The sequence below is a fragment of the Coturnix japonica genome, chromosome 6 (genome assembly GCF_054131305.1).
Source record: "Coturnix japonica strain WE chromosome 6, WE-NBRP24, whole genome shotgun sequence".
Classification (NCBI taxonomy): Eukaryota; Metazoa; Chordata; class Aves; order Galliformes; family Phasianidae; genus Coturnix; species Coturnix japonica.
This window is the reverse complement of record NC_140668.1, coordinates 38,345,567-38,363,178: the sequence shown is the minus strand read 5'-3', so window position 1 is coordinate 38,363,178 and position 17,612 is coordinate 38,345,567. Positions and strand designations below refer to the sequence as shown.

General features: G+C 49.8%; 1 protein-coding gene and 1 non-coding gene across 7 annotated transcripts; both read left to right on the top strand.

Annotated features, from left to right (window-relative positions):
- Positions 1–73: 73 nt before the first annotated feature.
- On the top strand, positions 74–146 carry TRNAM-CAU (transfer RNA methionine (anticodon CAU)). The gene has a single exon. It is a non-coding gene; the product is annotated as a tRNA-Met (tRNA).
- Positions 147–527: 381 nt separating this feature from the next.
- On the top strand, positions 528–17,612 carry FBXO31 (F-box protein 31). Of its 6 annotated transcripts, none has more exons than XR_014947833.1 (10): positions 528–933; positions 4,736–4,807; positions 6,405–6,491; positions 9,041–9,117; positions 10,342–10,509; positions 11,056–11,130; positions 12,720–12,852; positions 13,429–13,582; positions 14,166–14,530; positions 15,651–17,612. XR_014947833.1 is itself a non-coding variant. In XM_015874191.3 (10 exons), the coding sequence occupies exons 1-10, from the start codon at positions 543–545 to the stop codon at positions 15,871–15,873; spliced, it is 1,722 nt and encodes a 573-aa protein (XP_015729677.2). In that variant the 5' UTR covers positions 528–542; the 3' UTR covers positions 15,874–17,612. The 6 variants fall into 6 exon arrangements, 5 of the variants coding, with proteins under 5 accessions (XP_015729677.2, XP_015729678.2, XP_015729679.2 ...); XM_015874191.3 differs by having other exon boundaries at positions 12,720–12,829; XM_015874192.3 differs by lacking the exon at positions 6,405–6,491 and having other exon boundaries at positions 12,720–12,829.

The window sequence follows — 17,612 nt, the reverse complement described above, 5'->3', positions numbered from 1 at the left end:
TTATTTAGCCTTCAGATATACCAAAGGTTGCTGCAAAGCAGAAGGGAATTAGTTGTTCGTTGCTGTTCGAGGAGCCTCGTTAGCGCAGTAGGTAGCGCGTCAGTCTCATAATCTGAAGGTCGTGAGTTCGATCCTCACACGGGGCAAGTCGGGTTTCCTCCTTTTCTTTTTTTATATTCCCTCTTGTGAGGGAAGTTAATATTTATCTCCCGGAGCGTTATGCCGGGGCTCTGTGTCACACTCTCTTTGTGCTGTGGGGTGGGAGAAGCAGCTCGCGGGGCTCGTTCCTCCCACACACAAGGGGGCGGGCGAGCCCCACCCGGCCGCCATGATGCCCTGAGGGCGTAGCGGCGCCGGAGCGCCCGTTATCAGACAGAGGGGCGTGGCCAAGCAGAAAGAGCCTCTCCGATTGGTCGCGTCCGACTGAGAGGCGTGGCCAAGTAGAAAGAGAGCGGCTCTGATTGGTCGCGTTTGACAGTGGGCGGGTCTTACGGCGCCGCGCTACGCCGCGCCCCGCCCCGCCTCGCAGATCGCCGTTGGCCATGGCGGTGTGCGCACGGCTGTGCGGGGTCGGCCCGGCTCGGGGCTGCCGGCGGCGTGGAGCTGCACGGGAACAACGGCGGGGAGGAGGAGCGGACAGCGAGCCCGACACCGACACGGACCCCGAGGAGACGGGAGGAGGAGGAGGAGGAGCTTGTGTGGAGGACGATGAATTGACGGAGCGCATCGAGTGCGCCGGGCCCGCGCCTCACCCCGCTGAGGTAGGCCCGAACGGACGGGCCCCGCTGTCCATCCTGGAGCTGCCCCCGGAGCTGTTAGTGCAGATCTTCGGCTCGTTACCCGGTACCGACCTGCCCAGCCTGGCCCGGGTCTGCACCACCTTCCGCCGCATCCTCCGCACCGACACCATCTGGAGGCGGCGCTGCAGGGAAGGTACCGCCTACAGGGGGGTTATGGGGGGGGTTATGGGGTGAATGGGGAGGAGATGGGTCCATTGGGTCCATCATGGGAGGAGCAGGGGGGTCCTTGGGGAGGTGGGAAGGAAGGAGCCTTTGGGGGTGTTTATTTCACCCTCCACGCGCTGTCTTGCTGTGCTCATCCATCTCTATGTGATGCCATCCCACCTCTGCTTCCAGCTTATCAAACCCTTTATGTTGTTTTGGTACCAGGGAGCTCATAGGGATGAGAGCTGTAGGTGTGTCACAAAGGCCGCCTGCTATAGATGCATTCAACTTTACAGCAATGACATTGTGCTTTATCAGCACTACCCAAGAACCCCGGACAGTACAAAGGCTGTTTAAACATCCACCAAAGCGTTTCTTATTTCTCTGCTCAGCAGGGAGCGATCCCAATAACTTCACGCTTTCTTGGCTGCAGGCTAATCAAATAACATCCATTCTTTTCCTTATGCTCATTAGCTACAAGGTGAGAGGTGCTTCAAAGCCAGTTTCTGCTCTTTCCCAACGCTGCTTCCTGTGTTTCTTCTGATATATCAGCTCCAGCTGCGGTCAGGGATCATATTGGGCTGCAGGTTTGATGGAGGTAATTGTACCAAAGGCATGATGTGCAAGCTGTGAGGCCCAGGTAAGCAGCAGGTCTGAAAACTGAGCATTAATGGGGCTGTTCCTGCAGCCTTTTCATCAGTCCCCGTTGTCTGAGCTGCTCTGGGTTTGGACAGTTAATCTCTGAGAGAGTTATTGCAGTGATTTGTATGAACCACTTTGGACCTTGGGCAGCAGCAGTGCTGCCTTTGCCCATTCAGAAATCATGTTTTCCTCTTTAAAATAGTCTTGGAAACATGTTGTGAATGGTCCAAACATCCAGAGGGCTTGTCCTGAAAGTGCAGGGGTGGCTTCTCCTGCTGGTTGTCTATGGGGAGAGCTCAGGGATTAACCAGAAGCTGTTGTGTAACGCTGCTGCTCTGGCTCTTAGGGCTGTTGTCCTTTTATCATTGCAACTGTTTGGGGTAAACAATGGCTTTGAATCGCTTCTTTGGCAAGAAGAGGATTGCAGTTGCTTTCATGTTTTCTATAAATAGGATATTGCTGATCTCTGCAGTGAGAGCTGAATTAAAGCACTGTTGCTCGTGGCTTGACCCACCTGGTAGGCCACAACTTTCATCTGCAAGCAGCATAGGAGCAACAGAACACTTAGAAACAAAGCAGGGGTTAATAATAATAATAAGCTCTTCTAGAACATGCCTGAAAAGGTTTTGGGTTGTAACAATAATCTTCATTAGTTTCGGACCTGCAGAAGTGTCAGGGTGTTCCTCAGGTGTGGCTGTAGGTTGTACCTTCTGCTCTGTGCATGGCATTGTGAACATACCTTTGTCTAGGATTAATTAGAAGACGTGATTAGCTGAGGCACTATTGAACCTTAGCAGCAAGGGTGTCATGCTCTACTAGGCATCCTAATGAGCTGTGGGTGTTCATACAGTGCATGGAGCTGCTGGGGGAGACATGGAGGAAAGCAGTGGTGTGATCTCTGATTGTGTTATTTCAAATACAGTGGAAACACTCCCTGCTTCCAGAAGATGATGTCACAGCTGCAAGCAGGGCTCTCTTGGCCATGGACAAGCAGGGGAGTAGATTACACTTATGGAGGTATTAGTGGGATTCATGATACCTTTCCAAGTCCTTTGGATTCCAATGCACGTGGCCATGGAAACAGCACCGTGTCACCGTGTTTGGCACGTTTTCCAAGCACTCGTTATAAATCTAATAAAACAGACTTTGCAGCTGGTCGAGGAAGAGCTTCCAAACCAATTTCCATCCTTACTTTTGAAGCAGGATTATTTCTAACCATGGCTGTTAACTCCTTAAGGAACTCGGTGAGCTGCAGCACTGAGATAAATCCATATTGAGGGAACCGAACTGGAGCTCAAACCTCATCCCAGCTCGCTCTGTTGTTCAGGGTATGTGCTGGCAGTTGTCTGTCGTGGGGCTGCACTTGGAGTGGTTTTATGGATGCAGGAGGCAAAATGGGGAATAAAGGAGGGCTGCTGGAGGCAGGCCCCTATGTGGGCATCGCTGTTGGCAGCATGGGGAAGTGCCATGGATCCTCTGTGTGTCTCCTCCCTTTCTGATGCAGTACGAATACCTTACGTGAGGCTGAACGTAACCTAGCTGCAATGCCTGCTGCACAAAGCCTGCATGTCACCATGGCCAGGTGGAAAGAGCGGGCTGTTTACAAACAGCAGGCTATAACCACCCTGCTTCCCTCATCTTACAAGGCCTCTTGGCTTTCTGATCAGCTGAGGAAACATACCGTTCCCTCTGCCCCTCTGATGCAGTTATTAGACACACGTACCCACTTGTGCACACACGTGGACAGCAGTTGAGAGCCTCCCTGAGCCTGGTGGGGGGTGGGCAGCCATGGGATGGCTGCAGGGTGCTCAGTGTGCAGCCTCCAGCTCAGCTCTGGTTTCATAGATCCGCAGGGTGGCTGTGCAGGGTTGGCTGGCTGCAGCCCAGCACTCAGTGGCTTGTTTGTGCTGGGCTGGTTGTGCTTCCCTGCGAGCCTGTCTGTCTGCTCTCTGCCTAATTGTGCTTCCTCATCCTGCCCTGCGTTTGATGCATAGAACTTCCTCTAACTGGCTTCTGTGGAAGTCAGCAGGAACTTTACCACGGGCTTCTGCATCCTTTAATGAAGGGCAGTGCCTTTGTACCTCCTGCCCACTCTCAACCTCAATTGAACCCGCTGTTTACCCGAAGCAATGTCATGCAGTGTGTGTTTTCCCCATAGGCGGGCTGATGGTAAAGCTTTGCGGTTGCTTTATCATCATGTCTGTGTGCCACAAGTGCTGTATTTATAGACTGAATGATGTTGGATTCATTCAGGGATGCTTCTGCTTTCCTCCTAGATGAAAAATGGATCGTCACTTTGCAGCAGGCAGTGGTGGTTGGCAGCCCTGGTGTTTGGCATCGCTGGGGGAAGCTGTGTTTGATCTGCAGTACGGAGGTCTTTGATATCGAGGAGGGTAGCTCTGCACACTGAGATCTATCAGGACTGCAGCAGCAGCAGCGTGCTGGTTGCTGCTGATGGGTTGTTTTGGGATCTCCCTCTTCTCATTTCCTCCCTCTGCTTTCCTAAGGGTTCCTTGCAGTGAGATTGCAGTCTTTGCTTTTTATTTCTTAGAAGTTCAGCTTCGACTTCCAGCAAACAAAGCGAAACGATCTCATTTTGTGCTTCAAAGCTGCCTTGAAGGTCTGTGGCTTGCTTTGTTTTCAGGGCGTTCTGTGAGCAATCAAAGGCATTTGGGCAGCCCCATCTCCATCTGATCCGCTTTCATCTGTAACCATATTTGTACATGCTGATGTCTGTTTTATGTCTCCATTTCATTCTTTTTTAAGTCCGTGACCTTTTCTTTGGATCCTAATAAGCAGCTTTCTCTGTTGGGTTGCTCAGTGGGAGTAAATAATTACTATGCACTCTCCTGATTTGATCTTAATGGGCACGCATTGGAGCCCTAATGAGTACGGCTCTCACATTTCACACCCCTTGCAGTGTGGATGTCAGCCTCTGCTGTATATTTGCTGCAGGCATCACTTGGAAAGTGCTGGATTCCCAAACTGCAATGCAATTACCTCCAGTTTTTCATCTATTTCCTCTGCAGAACAGCAAGAAGATTCTCGGACTGATGGGCCCCAGCTTGCAAAAGCACACATCTCACTGTCCATCCTGCATTGCAAAGGCCTTAATGGCAGAGCTAACGTTGCTATCTGTGTCATTGCAGAGTATGGTGTCTGTGAAAACCTGCGCAAGCTGGAGATCACAGGAGTGTCCTGCAGGGATGTCTATGCCAAACGTAAGTGATGAAGCTGCTCCAGATCTGGGTGTCTTTGCTCAGTACCGACTTGGAAAGCCAATACGTGTTGAATATTTATTAGGCTTTGACGGTGGAAGTTATTCAGACCTGCTTTCTAATGGCAAAGGCATCTGTGAAGCTGCCACGTTTGGGATTTTATTTAATACTAAGCAGATAGCAAGAACTGGGACATCTGTCTTCCAATCCTCTGGTAGAAAAAAGGCAGAGAATTGAAGTTTCTTGTAGAGCATAACGAAGGTTTTTCATCGTTTCCCATTTGTTTCACCCTGTTCAGATCTTGTAGAGGGATTAACTGATGTTTTCTCCAGCCAGAGGCTGCCAGTACCCCAACGTGACGAAGTTAAGGCTGGTCCTTGTGTAAGGATGCCATTCTGCGCTGACAGTAGGAAAGAGCTGTTGGTGGAGCCCTTTGGGCTGCTCCCGGTGGAGGAGGACATGGCAGGGCTGGCCTCAGCTCAGGTCCCGTTGTGTTTTAGGGATGGCTATGGCAGTGGGACCTCAGATTCAGCACCTAACCTTGCAGAAGGCACATCTGCTATCTCATGGTTTGGGGGGTGTCAGAGAGAAGAAAGCAGGATAAGCTGTGAACCAGATGGAGGCAGGGATCCATGTGAGCATCTCCCTGTCACCAAATCTTGCCCTTTGCAGTCAGAAGCCGCAGGGTTGCTCTGAGAGCTTTGCTCGGCCTCCAGGAGCTCCTGTATCAACACTGTCAGGCTGTGTTATCTTGGTTCCACCACCACATACTTTGTAATAGTCCTCAATATAAAGAACAAGATTTAACCTGTGGTTTCTGGCTGGTCAGATAAGACTGTTTTAGATAGCAAAAGTAGTAGCTGTCCTAAGTTGCAATCATCAGAGGTCTCTATAGACTTTGCAGAACCAAAAACCAGCTCAACTTCTACATCTGCTCTATTTGCTGAGCCTTGAAGCAGTGATTACCTCAAGCACAATCTTCACACTGGAGAAGAACAACTTCTGGCTTTTAATCCTCACTATTAGACTTGCTGAGCATCCTCAGGCAAAACTACTTATTCAGATGTAACCAAGTTAGTGGGTTTGGAACAGCTTCCTAGTGATGTGACCCCTCCTCCCCCCACCAGTTTTCTCTTCTGTCCCATAAACCTCCTTAATTGCAGATGAGTTAATTAGGAGCTACTGGTAGACGCCATCGAAGCTTTTCTGTGCACTGAATGTGCTTCTGCAGGAAACCGTGTGGGGAACTGGGAGCTGAGAGCTGGTATTAGAGAGCAGCACTGAGCCAAGAGCTGGGCTGCCCTCTGTGCAGTTACATCTCAGTGATGCTCATTACTGTGACCCCACGGTGCTTGGGGGGGGAGGGGGGTCACTTTTACTTCCCTGGATGTCATTTGTAAATATTACCTTGGGAAATGCTGAAAGTGCCAAATTCTGTGTCAGTAACTGTTCACTGGCTGCGCCTGAGGAAGCAAATTGGAAACCTCAAATTGATGCACCGCAGCTGGAAGTGAAAGCAGAAGGGAAAGCTGGTCCAGGTTCATCACAAGGTGACGGTGGAGCTGAGTTCTCTGGCACTTACCCTGCTGTGTCTGTTCAGGTATAAACCCACGGGTGAAGTCGGGGCGTTTTATGAAAATCCTTCCCGACTACGAGCACATGGAGTACAGAGATGTTTACACCTGCCGTACGTACCCTGCTGGTTGATGCTTCCTGCACTGAGCACACACGAGATGCTGCATGGAGTGTGACGTTGCTTTGAGCAAAATGGTTTTTTTTGGGGTGGATCTTGGGACAGAGTGGAGGGTTTCATGAGCAGTTCATAGAACCATAGAATGGCCTGGGTTGAAAAGGACCACGGTGCTCATCCAGTTCCAACCTCCCTGCTATGTGCAGGGTTGTTGTTAATCACCAGACCAGGCTGCCCAGAGCCACATCCAGCCTGGCCTTGAATGCCTGCAGGGATGGGGCATCCACAGCCTCCTTGGACAACCTGTCCCAGTCCTTGTGGAGTGGTCTGACCCTTCAGAGTGACAGTACCAGGGCTGGTCTCTTTTTGGAGTGCTTTGAAATGCTGAGTGAAGAGCAGCAAAACACTTCAGTCTGCTGCTCAGCCTTCTGCAGGCGTTGAGGGGAGTTTCAGTTACATTAAACCAATGAGGGAAGCCTGTGCTGCTTGGTGTCTGGGAGGAGTATTGAGCTGTCTCATGCTCCTTAGGGGAAGGGAAATAAGGTCACTTTGGAAACTCAGGTTACTAATTCACAAGTGCTTGGGAATGGAGTTCTTCCACACGTGCTAATGGGAGCAGTGAATGCTGCACACTTACCTGTGCTGAAGAAGACAGCTGAGCATGGGCTATTCAGAGAAGCACAGCAGGCCGTGGTGACATGGTCTTTTAATGCAGGTCACAGCAGAGAGGCAGTGGCAGCGCTGCTGTAGGAATCAATAGGAAGTTTTACCTTTTGTAGGTTACCACTGGCTGAGGGCTGCTCACGTTCTTCCTTCTCAGTTTGGTTACAGGCATCTCGCTTTGATCCCTCCTGTTGGGTGTTTGCATTTATTTCTGCCTTGCCCTCAGAGCAGACACAGGCATTATAACGGGATTTAGCTAAAACAGAGGTGTATGAAAGCATCTGCTGTGCTCCTAATTTAATAACCCATTCTGGGGTTGTGAGTGCCTTCCCACACCGATGGTGTTTGTGGTGTGCCAGCTTTCTTGTTCCACTTGGCAGCACGTGGGCTCAGAAGTTTGGATAGGCAACAGGCTTGTTGAGGACTGAGAAGAATTGGAGGTTCTTGTGCATAGCAGAGGAAATCAAGCCTTGGAGAGCAGCCCAAGTGCTGCTGTGTTCTCAGAGTGGGGAGGGAAGCAGCTGTCGGATCCATCCACCTCCTGCCATGGGGAAGCCAGGGCTGGAACTCAGCAGTGGGTTTAACTGCAGCACTGAGACTTTGTAGAAGGAAAAGACAATCGCCCACAGGCCTGAAAAAGGAAGTCAAGGTTTTACTATGAGTCTTCTTGGGGCCTTTAGACTGAATGAGGCTTCTCTGGGCCAGCTGGCTCAGCTCTGGATAACCCTCCCTGCTGTTCTCACCCACTATGGAAGTTCTCTGCTTTGCTGTATTAAAGACACCCCTACAGTCTTCCCTGTTCCAGGTACTTAAGGGAACAAAGCTGCACTTAAACTCGGTTCTTCCTGTATCAATTGACGTGAAACAAAAACCATTATTCATTCATGCTGGGTTTGTAAGTTGTGGCTTTCTGAGATGGCCAGGAGCATCCGTGAGACAGAGGTCTTAGAAATAACCCGTGTCCTATTGTTCCCACACAAGGTGCTGGACTGTGTGTGTGCCACCTACACGTGAAGGTTATTGCTCGTATCTGCAAACTGTATGGACAAAAAGCATCGCTGTGAGGCTGGGAGAGGAGGCAGGGAGCATCTCCGAGCTCCCCTTCACATGGCTCCGTGCAGGCGTCAGCCCCCAGTTCCAAGAAGTTTTCCTATTTGCCCTTTAATTTTGGCGTGATTGAAAGCGCACCCAAGTGAGAGATGAGGAGCAGGAGCCTCCTGTGCTGCAGCAGGCTGGGAGAGGGGCTGGGCAGCAGCTTCTGGGCACTGCTGACATATAGCAGCTTGCTTCGAGTTCTGCAGCTCCCGAGCTGGCATGGTGTGTGCGCTTTGCCCTGCTGTTTATTGGCTGTTATGAAGAAGGAAGCTTAACCCTGGAGGCAAGTTTATCCCTGCAAGGAGGGAAATACTCAGAACACTCATATTTCCCTGTTTTTTACTGCCTTTGTGTCTTTATTTTCTGTTGCTTTGCAGCGTGAGGCATCAGGTGCATTTTTGGTAGCTGGAGGTGGTGGGTGCTTGATTTGTTTTTTAGCTCTGGATATGGCGTGTGATTTGCACCAACAGAACCACGTTGCAGAGGTCTCCCACTGAGCTGTCTGCTTGTGGAAGGTCCTGGGAACAAACTCCTGCCTCCTGCAGTGCAGCAGAGCTTCAGAGGGCAAGAAATCCTCATGGGAAGCCTCAGTTCAGAACTGCCTCGCTGTGGTTGGGTGCAACCAGCATTCACTTCCTTCTGATGCTGTTGTGTGGGTGGCATTGGTCGGCGTGGTGTGCAGTTTGGTGATAGTCTTTCCCCCCCTCTCCCTCCCTTTGTTTCTTCTCCTCTCAAATTCTAATTCCTCAGCTCATTAACGCTCACATCAGTGTCTCACTCTTCCCCAGTGCTGCACCGATACCGACACATCCTGGGGTTGTGGCAGCCAGACATCGGGCCCTATGGGGGACTGCTGAACGTGGTGGTGAGTACCTCATCCCGGGGCTGTGATGGAGGACTGAACCTTTTGAATGCCTCTTTACCATCTACATGGTGTTGAGAACTCTAAATAACAGCACTCAAGCACATGGTTGGTGCCCAGGTTGCTCCTTGGATCCCTGCATCATCACCACCATTTCCTGACAGTCCTTTTGTAGCTGCAGGAACACACAGGAAGATATGAGGAATGTTTTAGGGCAAGGCTTCATTTAGAGTCTGATGCTCCTATTCCGGTGGCTGGCACAGTGCTTTGATACCACAGAGACTTTAGTGCTGGCCCATGCTTAACCTTTGCCTGCATCTAAGGGTTTTGCCCTTGTTTGTGCACCTCACCTTTCTGTTCTTTACCATCCTTTACTGATGCAAGACCTGTGGAGCCTGCCAGCTCTTGTGCTGCTGGGAAGAGCAGTTAATGAACAACCTCGGTGCTGTATTACTGAGGCTGGGCAAAATGCTTGCCAGAAGCCCTTACTCTTTGCACCAGGGTGCAATAGGTGGCAGGCTGACCCATAACAAATGACCACTGCTGCTCTGTCTTTAAGATTTTGCAATGTTCTATGTCATGAACTGATACAAGACTACATCCAAGTGCACCAGTGTTTCCATGATGTGGTGACCTTACAAAAAGAAGCGTGCCCTTGTGGCTCTATTCTGCTTTCCTCTTAAGTCTCTGCTCAGAAAATACCCTTTCTCTGGAATCATGGGGCTGGAAGGGAAGGATTCTGTTAGGCCTGAAGGAGGAGAGCTGGCGCTTATGCTTCTGTGCTGAGAGGATTGTTGCTTCCTGTGCTGCCCATGAATAATAGAGCCAAATAATTCCTCATCCAAGAGGAGAAGATAATCACGAGAAGCAGAACTCTGAGGATCTGCCAGCAGGAGCTCTCAAACTAATTAGAGCTTGACTTGCTGTGTGGTCTCTCCCTCCGGATCCTGTGCACTGAGCATCCGTCGCAAAGTCCTTTGCAACAATAAAAGCCGGATGATTTTTCCATTGGTGCAGAAAAACCTCATAAAGAAACACTCTCCCTCTTCACCAGGGGTGTGCTGTGAGTGCATATGGTCTGGTTTAATTGCTGGAAAGCAGTTTGGAAATGCAGCAAGCTGTTCTGCAGCTCTCGCCCTGTTATAGGATAGGCGCCAGAGCTGTTTGCTGTCAGCTCCAAAGGACGTGAGCAAAGCTGATTCTGTGTTGTTTCCCATCCCCCTGCAGGTGGATGGTCTGTTCATCATTGGATGGATGTATTTGCCACCTCATGACCCTCACGTCGATGACCCGATGAGATTCAAACCTCTCTTCAGGATCCATCTCATGGAGAGGAAATCTGCAACAGTTGAGTGTATGTATGGCCATAAGGGACCTCATAATGGCCACATCCAGGTGAGCTGCTCCAGTGTTTGCAACAACACAGTCCTATGGGCAGTGTGTGTGTGTATGTATGCACCTTGGCTGTAAAGCTGATTGAACAAAAAACAGGATACGGCCCTGGGATGGAACATCAATGTGTTCAGGCTGTGATAAAGGATTCCTAAAGTGGATGTGTTCAGCTGCTGGGTGCATCCACACAGACCTGCTTGGTTTTCAAGTGCTAAATGAGACTGTAGGAAGTTGACTTAGCATCATCCCGTTCAGCTGAATGCTTTGAAAAGCTTCTTGAGGGGCTGCTTCCTTGTCCTTTAAAATAACAAACAACTCAGAGAGGCAACATGATAAGATCTTTCATTAGAATGCATTGGGTTTGTTATGGCTGTTAGTTCTCTATCCTATAGCTGATGCACTGAGTATCTCTTAATGAGATCTCTCCCATGCCTAATTCAGTTACATTTGTTGTGCAAAGCATTTACTCTGAGCAGCCATAGTTAGGTCATACCAGGCATCTCTCGTCAGGTCTGTAACCTGTTCAATTCTCCTCCATGTTAACTACAGATTGTGAAGAAGGACGAGTTCTCCACCAAATGCAACCAGACAGATCACCACCGTATGTCAGGGGGAAGGCAGGAGGTAAGAGTGCTGTACCAGGCTTAAGGGCTGGTGTGTGTCCCTTCTCTGAAGATAAAGCACTGCTGCCTTATCTAAGCTTGTAGCTAATATTGAGATCTGTGTATCTGAACACACTTGAAAGCACAAGCTGGTAGCCTGAGGCTGATTTACTCTCATCTCTTCTTGAGCGTGTGGAATTGATTCTTGCTTGAATCAAAGCTTAAAATGGGCACACATCAAGACCTGCAGGATCTTGGGGATCTCCTGCATGCACTGAGGTTTGATGTAAGGATTCAGCAGATGGGATCAGCTCAGCATTATGCTTACAGAGCACCTGGGTGGACACCTGGCCCTACCTCAGTACATAGCGGTGTGAGAGCAGGCTGCTCTGTCCTTCCAGCTGAACAAAGCAGAGGTTTAGGGGTAGGGTTCCCCAGCAAGGTGCTGTTTTCCCCATTGCTGTTGGATCCTGAGCACCCGTGCTGTGGTGCTGGTCCTTTTTGTTAGCAGGGCTGTCTGAAGAAAGGCAGCGGTGTTCACTGTGTGCTGCCATGCTCTCCGGTCATTGATCTCTGCAGTACTGCTGTCTGTATAATGAAGATCTTTCCTAATGTTGAACACCAGCTGCATTTGAATATGGGCTTGTCAGCAGGGCACCTTTCTACTGCTTGTCTTCTTTGTTGTGGGATTAAAGCTCCATTTGTTTGTTTACCCCGTGACTGTGTAAGGTGACTGTGTAAGGCGTATCCAGCCTCATCCTGCTCCCAGCTGCACGTTTAAGGTGGAAGCCTTCAGCTCATAGCTGTTCCAGGTAGTGGCATTGCAGCCAGGAGCCCAGCTTGCTCAGCATGACAGACCTGATCCCTTTCTTGCTTCTAACTCGTGCTTTAAGATGTCTGCCTGCTAATGGGGAACAGCTGGGTGAAAGGTTTCATTAAGTGTTTTCTGCTTCTGCAGCAGATGAGAAATGCTTTAATGCTTTCAAAGCACCGTGTTAAGGATGGGTGGCATTATGGTAATTGGGGGATCTGGCTTTAGAAGATAAAGCAGGTTGGGAATGCTGCTGGGTAGGCTGCTGTCTCAGTATAAGCTGTTAGCAGGCCAACTCATGTGAGGGTATTAACTTGTCAAAGCTGCTGTGGAGGGACTTCAGGAGGTATTGTTTTTCAGGTTTAGATGCATCACTATTATACGGGCAGGATTTAACCCCCTAAATCTTCAGTGCTTTTCAGAAGCTTCCCCTTTTGTGCTTAGGGTAGGGCACAGGAGCAGGCTGTTATGGGTACACACATGGGTTCCTGCAGGATAAATCAGGACATAGCAGCAGATGAGCTGATTTGCAGTAACAGGTGATGCTTATGCTTTTGTTCTGAGGGGTCACATTGGTTCACATAGGATTGATGTGAAGGGAAGCATATCTTTATGGTGCAGAGCCTTGCTGGGAGTGCAGGCACTGTGATAACAGTTCAACTCTTATTGCTGCCCACTCTGCAGCAATATTTGCTTGTTCCCAACCCACCCCCCATACACAGCTGTCAGTGTGTGCCCATTGTGCTCAGATGGGGAGCTGTACCCATATTGCAAATAAAACATCTCTTGTCTTGCTACAGGAATTCCGGACGTGGCTGCGGGAAGAGTGGGGTCGCACACTGGAGGACATCTTCCACGAGCACATGCAAGAGCTCATCTTGATGAAGTTCATCTACACCAGCCAATATGAGTAAGGGCACCAGCTCTTTTTAGGTATTAAGCCAGAGGAACGTCATTTTGTTTAGATATGGGGCAGCACAGCCCTTTCTGTTTGCTGGGCAAGATATGGGTTTATTATTACTGCTTCCATTACACGTTTGCTAAAATAGCTGGGCACGGTATTTGAGCCATCTGACAGTGTTCATTTCAAAGGCAGAGTGAATATCTGTGATCCTGAGGGACTCTGCTTGGTAGCCTTGTTACTAAACAACATGCTTTGTGGTGCACAGTGACACAGTGCTCAAGAACTTATCTTGACTATCACTTCAAAGTTCTAATAGCAGACACTGAGATACGCTTTGCTCCTTTGGTCCTTTAGAACTGCCAGGGAGTGTTTCTGGGGCCTGTTGTGGCCTTGTAACAGGAGCATCATGGTGTGTTAACAGGGACTGGTAGAGGGAAGTGGAGGGGAGGTGTGTTTGCACATGCCTGAGATGAAACGTGGAGCTTGTTGTAACACTGAGAACACACATCCTGCTTCTGACACGATGGCAACCCAGAGCTGTCTCAAACACGTTCTTCATGTCTGGGAGTCCTCTCTTAACCTCTCTGACCTTTCCTTTTGCACAGCAACTGCTTGACATATCGACGCATCTACCTCCCTCCGAGCAGCCCTGACGACCTCATCAAGCCAGGTCTCTTCAAGGGAACGTATGGGAGCCACGGGCTGGAGATTGTCATGTTGAGCTTTCATGGAAGGAAAGCTAAGGGGACTAAAATCACTGTGAGTGTGCTTGAACTTCTCTCACCTGTTTGTTAAATTAATCTTTCATGGATGCCATGGATCCACAGGAGCAAGGGGAAGGTTATCAGGTGCTGCAGCCCCAAAGCTTATTTCCTTGTGGATGTTGGTGGCATTAGTGGGTCTGAACATGTGCCAGCGTAGCTAGAAATTGCTCTGCAAAGCTTTTCATGGTGCTACCTGGCTCTCTTTCCCTTTTTTATCTTTATGAGCTACTTTCTGTGAGCAACTGGTAGCAGATCATTGGAGATCATTCAGGTACATCAGGGGAGCAGGTACCAAATAGCATCAGCTCTTTGGTGCCAAGCTGGTGAGCTCCTTCCTCTCTGCAGGGAGGGATTCTGACACAGCACTGATGCGGTTGATGCTTTCTTTCATCCTCATAAATCCAGCCTATCTTGTAGCATTCGGTCTGACATTCGTGTTTGTGGGAGGCATAGAGAATCCAATGAGCAAAGCCTGATATCTTCTGTTACCAACTTAATGGGTTTATGATAGGGTGAACTCGGCAGAAGCCTGTAGAACCCTGCCCTGCAGCAGCTGCTTTGTTTCTTCTCCTCTCCAGGGAGATCCCAACATCCCGGCTGGGCAGCAAACAGTGGAGATAGACCTGGCTCACCCCCTGCAGCTTCCTGACATCGAGAACCTTCGTGATTTCAGTGAGCTCTCCCGCATCGTCCTGGAGGTGCAGGAGCAGGTGCGGAGGGAGGAGCAGGAGGAGCAGCAACAGGGAGAGGACGAGGATCGCTCTCAACAAGCTGCCTCCTCTCCTGCTGCACAGCCCCAAGGAGGAGAAGGTGCTGAGGGGGAAGAGACTGCGGCTGGGGCAGAGCGGGCAGCACAGGACAAGGCTCCAGCATCACAGCCCTTCGTGCTGCCCATGGGGGTCATATCAAGGAACGAGGACTATCCCCGGACCTGCCGCATTTGGTAATGAGGGCGAGTTGTTTTGTAGCCTGTTTGTGCCGTTTGCTTCTTGAAACTGACAGAGTAATCTTTGAAACTGTATTTGTTTGCCCTTTACGTGCACACAGATCTCCCAGCCCCTTGTGCTCATGCTTTCTTTCTCTGCTGCCCTTTTCTTCCACTCTGGCTTAATTCTCTTTCTTAGCCATGCTGCCACCCGCAATCCTGCTTCCTTTGTAGATTTCTCTGTTCATCCTGTTACTTCTAAAGCTAGCACCTTGCTCTGTTCTGCCCTTTTATCCCCTCCAAGAACTGCTCAGCTCGTATATCTGGAGATCTGAGCTGCTTCCTGATCCTGTGTGTCATTTGTGTTCCTTGTCTGTGGGAACACAGTGCTCCCTCCCACCCCTCCCTGGCATCTGCTGCCTTGGCACCAACTCTACAAGGTGCTGAGCACCATAAGCAGGAGGTGCAGGTTCACAGAGAGCCTCATAGAGAGGAGCCTGGGCTCAGTGAAGCAGAATGCTAAATGAGGTGTGGAAACAGAGCCCAGAAGCTGAGGCTTAGACAGGTGACCTTCAGCCAAACATCTGTGCTCATGGAAAAGCTTACCAATAGCTGGTTAATCCCAGCAGGCTCCTGCTGTCACACGCAAGCTGTGTTTGAATCAAAGCCTGCTCCACCTGCTGCTTGCTTGGAGGTTAGACTGACCTTTACTCCTCCCCAGCTCCTGTTAAGATTTTCCTTTCTCGCCTTTCCCCTGGCTTTGTCACAAGGTTTCCCTTTCTGATCTCCCTCTCCTTGTGTGTTTTCTTCCCTTTGAGGGCTGTCTGCACCCAGGTTGATCTCCGAGTTGCAGTTGAATCACTGGGCTGAGCTACAAAACTCATCCTCATTTTGCAGGTGCTGATTAGAAGCCACCAGGAGGGCTCAGATAAATATACATAGCAATGGATGGTTTGCTGGTTTTGAAATGATATCAGTGGTGTTTTGTCATGAGAACCAAGTGAATTAAACCTCCCTGCTCTGCTCTAGGCAGGCTGTTTGGCACTGGATCGATTGTAATAATGCTATTAATATTACTGTGAAATATTGGGCAGTTTGGGCTATTTCTAAACCTTTCTTTGCTCTTCTCTCCCTGCAGTTTCTATGGGACGGGGCTCATTGCTGGCCATGGATTCACCAGCCCCGAACGAACGCCCGGTGTTTTTGTTCTCTTTGACGACGATCGCTTTGGTTTCATCTGGCTGGAGCTGAAGTCCTTCAGTCTGTACAGTCGGATCAAGGTCTCCTTTCAGAACGCAGAAGCTCCTTCCCGAGAGGCATTTGATGAAATGCTGAAGAATATTCAGTCATTGGCCACTTGATGGGTGATTGGTGATGGACAGGGCTAGGGGCTGCAAAGGCTGCTGCGCTCCCCGACCAGAGATAGGCTGGGGATTCCTTGCTCTTGGTACCTCTGAAGGAAAGCATGCACTTTTAATAAAGCCTTTTTACCCCCCTCAATGTACACATCCCTGTTAAAAATACCCACGAGTGCCCTTTCCTCCCCGCTGCCCCCTCACTGTTCCCCATAGCAGTCTTTGGTACCTGGTCTGTAACGTAGCTTTGAATAGCTGAAGGGATCCTGCAGAGGGAGGACACGGAGCTTTCTTATTGCAAAGAAAAGAATGGACTTGGAACCAAAATAACTGAAGCTCAGAGTTGGATCACGGAACATCTGATGAACTGGATGGACACGGACTGTCAGGGTGGCCATTAGGGGTTCAGGGCTGCCTCCCTCAGCTTGTTCCATCCCAGCTGATTGCTGCTTGCACAGAAAGCTCCTGAGCTCAGTTTCTTTCTATACGATGCCTCTGTGAGCTGCTGGTAGGAGTGAGCCAGGTTCCCCATAGGCCATCATCATTCAGCTCAGCAATGCGCCATAGGAAAATCCTGCCCAGCTAAATCTCCAAACTGTGAGTTGTGCTGCAAACCATCCCAGCCCCTTTTGTTATGAATCCTCTCTCTGTAGGAGGAGATGATTGGGATCTTTGTATGAAGAAGAGCAGTTGGTGAGGAAGGCGTTGGTTGCAAGTGGAACACATCCTTTATTGCATTTCCCCCCCAGCCATGAGATGGGTTTGTCTAACAGAACTCAGCAGGTTTTGCTCTGTAAATGTGTGTGTGTTGTGCAGGAAGGATCTGAGCCCTCCCTTACGGAGCACTTTGAGCTTTTTATTCTCCCTCTCAGAAGGGCTTTATGCCATTTGTGGCTCCCTCAGGCTGTGTGAGAACCGAGTCTCCAGCAGAGATTGAGAGCAGAAGGTCACATCCATCACAGGATTAAACTCCTGGCTCTTCGGGTAGAGTTTCACAGCCCTCTGGGAATGGTGAAGGTGATTCTTCTTTGCTTCCTGCTGCCTTATCACTAGCGGTAAAGCTGGTTGTGTGTTAGAGGTGAGGATCTGAAGTGCTGGTCAATAAGCTGGAACAGCTGAGCAGCCTCAACCTGGCAAAGAAATAAACCAACCCTGCAGTTCTGCAGAGCTGCCTTAATAGCTTTTTGCTTTTCTAAGACAGAAAATGAGCCTGTGTTGTGCTGCAAGCTCAGCCTGGGGCCTGAAGCACCGAGTTGAGCAGGTCTGCTCCTGTAACCTGCTGTGTTGGGAGTTAGAACCTGCAGCTTAAAGCCTGCAATGGGCAGCAGGTGGCAGGAGAACCTCGGCTGCGATAGATGGCAAACAACCAACCTGCCTGGATGGGAATCATCCTGATCTGGACTCAACACAAAGATCCTCCTCCAGCCCATTTGTTTGCATTGGGCCCGATGCCGTTGCTATAAATGCACTGTGACAGCACCATCCTTGTGCTATTTCCAGTCCACGCTGTTTGTTTTATGGCAGGAGGAGCAAAAAAAGGGTGGAAGCGATTGTAACATGGCGACACTGAGCCCTGCAATGGGGTTTGGATGGCAACTAAACAGGAGCATCGTATTGGGGAGGGGGCGGATTGAATCCACGTGGTCCTTTTACACCTGATGGTTGTTACCCAAGGAGCCTTTTTCCAATTTCAAACAACAATAATAATAAATAATAATAATAATAAAGGAGGTTTTGTGAACTCA